At 48.8% G+C, this 4,567-nt stretch overlaps 1 protein-coding gene across 1 annotated transcript; it reads left to right on the top strand.

Moving 5' to 3' along the window:
* Positions 1-2,907: 2,907 nt before the first annotated feature.
* ENH_00012690 (hypothetical protein, conserved) lies at positions 2,908-4,567 on the top strand (the record flags this gene model as incomplete). Its single annotated transcript, XM_013578755.1, has 1 exon — positions 2,908-4,567. A coding segment is annotated over one exon (1,660 nt), but the record flags the coding sequence as incomplete, so codon positions are not given.

Below are 4,567 nucleotides of genomic sequence, written 5' to 3'. Positions count from 1 at the left end.
CCTATTGGATTATTTTTTATGCCACAGTCAAGCTCGCTCATTCACCTTCATGGCACAAAGAACGGAAATGGGTTACTGAAGCATACGCCACCACTGAACGGATCCTGCTACGTACTCGCAGGATGCTGGCAGGCCATTTGGAAGAAATAAAACATCAGGGGACGGGAAACAGTGCTAGCGGCCCTGAAAAAGCAACAGTATTACAAGGAGATCTTGGGCTTACAGCAGGCTTGGCTTTAGAGCTTGGGATTTGCTTCTTGTTTCGCAAATTGCTAGCTGCATTAGCACACATTTGCACATTCTTCAAGTAAATGAATGCAAAATATTTACCTTCCGTGTATTATCGTTGCCGTTTTTAGGATTACTACCACTTTCTATTACAGTGTCCAGGGGCGTGCTCGTGCGGCTAACAGCTTGTTCTATAGGAAGCAAAACCCAAGCCCTAACTGACGAAATAGCAGTGTGCCTGACACACGAAGCCATTCTTCATTCCTTTTAGGTGGAGAAACAAGCAGCATAACAACTTGAAGCAAGGCCAGTGAAACTCTACAGCCTGCAAACTCAAAATTTAAACCTCTTTAAGGGAAACTTGGGTATCTGCAGCCACCAGCATCGTGGCACTTTTTAAAGACCCCTTCTGTTTTGTAAAGCTGTTGCCACTCTGCTAATTGCTTAAACGTCAAGCCGTACTTAGGGCATAGCCGCTACATTAAAATGAAATTTCGAGCTACACAGCACCGCGAGCAGCAGCTAAGAAATATTGCATTAATCAAGGTAAAACCTTATTGAACATTCACAAATTTCCATCTTTTGTTGTTCCATGTGGCGCAAGCCTCCAAACGACGACCTCGGGTCAAAGGAACTGTTGCGGTTTAAAGCCAGGCGGGGGTCACTGTCCGCCAAGTTCTCTTAATTTGACTTTTATCATGATGAAAAGTGCTTTTGTGGCACTTGATGTGTGTTATGAGCAGATACAGCTTTGCAATCGCACACCCGTAGCCCGCCACTACAGTGCCCCATAAATAGGGCCTTGTGCCATTCTGGACAGGCGCGCGAAGCAGCCCCAGCCATCACGTGACTTCTACAGACTTCGCCACCGACTTCACTTGCAGTCGTTACTTCAAACGTTAGCTCCTCTAGATACTATCGCCAGTTTTTGCCAAGGTGTATGCCCAGCGCTGTCTGCGACCTTCCTCTGTGTTCGGGCGTATCGCTGTGAGTTGCGTGCATCCACCGCAGAACACATGGCGCGCCATTAGACCCACTGTGACCTGTAAATGGCTGCATTTCTTGTGCAGCTTGCACGTGCTTTACTCTACCTCTTTCGGCAAAATCATTGCTGGGTCGCCGTTTCGGTGCGCTTAGCAACCCACGTGCGACTTAGCCGACACTTTCTCCGGCGCCATTTTGGAGTGTTATGAAAATAATGTACAATGTGTAAGGAACAGAAGATGCAGCTTGGCTTCGGCACTTTCGTGGAGTGTACTTGCAAGCCTTCTTCTTCAGTAAACACATGCTGGGCCAGAAATTTGCTGTCTTGCATAGCGCCTTTGTGGTTTAGAAGGCATTTTCTCCACTGATATTTTTAACCACTTTAATATTTAGGAAGAAATCGCAGAACCCCAAGTATCTGGACACAGAGACAGGTGGCATCCCCCATTTCTTTACATGGACGAAAATTCATGGTCTCTATTCGTGTCGCTACCGCACTGTGTGTGCACTGCACCACGAAGGGTTGAAAAAATCGCGAATAGCAAATACAAAATACAATTAGCGACTAAAATCATCGCGGAAAAGACGTGTGCCCGCTTCTTTCTTGTGGCTGTTCATCGATCGATGCAGGATGTTTTGCTTGAGTCCCCACAATCACGTTCAAGCAGTTCATGCCATCGTGCTCCCCAGAAGCTGATAAACACCCATATTTGGCCCTCATTTGTTTCCTCAGGTTTTGCAGTGACAATGCTGTTTTGTTGTACATGGATTGTACAGCGTTAGAGAAAGGAACGCTGGCACGCCTGCACAAACTCCGGCACTCCTTTGCAACGGTGCGCTTCCGCTGTTCTTATGAGAAAAGTTAAAATTTCCAGGTTTATTAAGATCGTAAGAGCATTGTAAAAGAGATACACTAAGTATATGGGGCGAAATATGTAGCCTGCTTGGCCTGCAATCTGGGCTGGTGGGGTGTCCAGTTTGTGAGCGATGATGCCACAAGGCCACACCGGGCCGAAAAGACTGAAGCAAGTTAAGGGCTCCAAACAAATCGTCTGCTTTCTTATTGAATTTCACATAAAATAATTCTCTTGGCCCTCCGGGTCAAGAGCAAATTACGCTCAAAGAGTTCCTTCTGGGGGCCGTCTAGTCGGCCTGGTGCCTTCAGTGTGGGCAGTCTGACTCACAGGTCATTGGTGTTATCCGGTACTATTTTTCAACTCGTTTAGTACGCCGCCATATATTTCATGCAATTAGGATTATTGAGAGCTCCATGAGACCCACAGCCGCCTTCACTTTGTAGAATTCTCCACCACTGCACGGAGACTGTGCAGCAGTCAAGAACTGAAGTTCCTGTGGGAGCCAGTGGCCCTCTCCATTATGTCAGACAAATACGGTTTCTTTCCTCCCTTTTCATGATATCACTTTTTTTCCCTGAATGCAAGGTATTTGAGCCGTTGTCCGAACCTCGGAGGGCCAAGTCAAACTCATTTTGGCTTCATGAAAACTACGAAAGCATCAACGTCGCTTTCTGCAGTGGTGGCCAGCTTAATTCATAACTCTTTTTCAAAAAATGGGACATCTCTTTCTTCCGCCCGAGACCGGCTGGTCGCCCCTGGCTTATTTTGCCTCCTGTGTTCTTTGGTACTCGCTGCAACAACGCCAGTAGCGTTGGCAGCAACAGCAGAGACCCTCTGGATGCCACAAGACATCGCTGTAGCCCACACGACAGCCACAGCTGTCATGAAGAACAGCCAGCTTTCCACAGACGACAAAGACGGGGCAGGATACGCGCCTGCGCATTGGATTGAGGGAGCAAGATTTTCTACAGGGCATGCGGCAGCAACAGCAAAGAAGAGGCAACAAAGCTTTTTCCGTCACCTTTCAACGGCGGCCTTTGTCTCTCTTGCTTGCTTTGCAGTTGCATTTGCAACTATTTACTGTGCACGGAAACTACTACTTGCGGGAACCTCCCATTACAAAACAAGGTCACTGGCGAACGCCGAAGACGACGGAGAAAGCTTCTGTGGCTCAGACAGTGGAGATTCGGATGAATTTTCGGAAGAGACCTCAGAGTATGGAGAAGCAGTGGGGCCAGGCGAGGTTGGAGGTTTCATCCTGGAAGAGGGCACAGCCGAAGAGCGGGCATCGTGCATGATACAGGAGCTGCTACGCTTAGTTAACTTGGGCTCCTCAGCGCTCCCGTGGGTGCATCCTCAGGATAGAGTAGCATATGTGCAATTGTTAATAACCATTGCTATTCAGGAGTTGGCCTTTTTGGGGACCCATACTTCAAACTTTCTGGAGCCGCAACGTGTAGCCGCGATTGAGGCGGTAGTCCAGTTCGGGAACTCAGCCATGGAGAACGATCAAGATACAGACCGTTTCAGGATGCAGAGAACTTCTAACCTTGTAAAAGTGCTACAGGGCCTCAGGGTGCCATGCGTTTCTTTCCTAGAGTCCATGGGAGAGCACCGAACACGGAGGCTAGCGGATGAGGCCTTGCTGGCGCGCATGATGATACTCGCATGCACCCGAGCCCTGCTCTCTCTGTTACCTTGGATAGAGAGCGGTATAAGGGCCCCCAGAAATATCACAAATGCGATTCTCACAATTCTTTCCTACTCTAGACACACCCGCAAGCGAAAGCTCCGCCGAGACGGAGACACTGCTTCCTGGATCAAGGAACTTCAAAACGAACTCTCTTTCATTGGCATTTTCAAGCCGTTCGGGCCTCTTGAAGAGAGTCCCAGACGTCGGACAATGCTTCGCGAAATGATCACCGGATTCCTTCGACTTAGATGTTATGGCAGAGACCTTAGGACGCGTCTCTGCAAATTCTCGAACGAGTTGCAAAGTTCCATGAGAGGTAACTTTATACACGTTTGTGGTGGAGGGGCGTCGGTGGTTCATGAACGGAATCGACCTGGTGGTCAACTGGGTCTTTCCAGCAGTGAGGCTACTAGTCTTTCAGCTGCGCTCAAAGGGGGACTCGAAGAGGAGCCAGATTTGTCGTTGTTTCTCGACCCTGAGCGTCGGCGTGATGCTGCTTCTTTGGATTCTTCTGAAGGTGAAGAACCGTCCACAAGCTCCGCTGCAACTGGTCGGGCCCCGCCAACTGTTGAAGGGCAGACCACAGCATCCTCAGAAAGACCAACATTTAGAAGTGGATATGATCAACACGTTGTGCATTCATATGCAGTGCTAGCTTATACCATTGCCTGCTTCATTCCTGTTTGGGTCGGGACAAATGCATCCGCTTTAGCGCGCCCCATATCACCTAGGCAACTGCAATTCCCAGAAGAGCCGGAACAAGCAGAGTCTTTCGATTACTTAGAAGGAGCAGCCGGAGGAGAGG

This window comes from Eimeria necatrix, genomic scaffold, assembly GCF_000499385.1.
Source record: "Eimeria necatrix Houghton genomic scaffold, Enh_scaff13, whole genome shotgun sequence".
NCBI lineage: Eukaryota > Apicomplexa > Conoidasida > Eucoccidiorida > Eimeriidae > Eimeria > Eimeria necatrix.
This window is presented reverse-complemented; position numbering and strand designations above follow the sequence as displayed.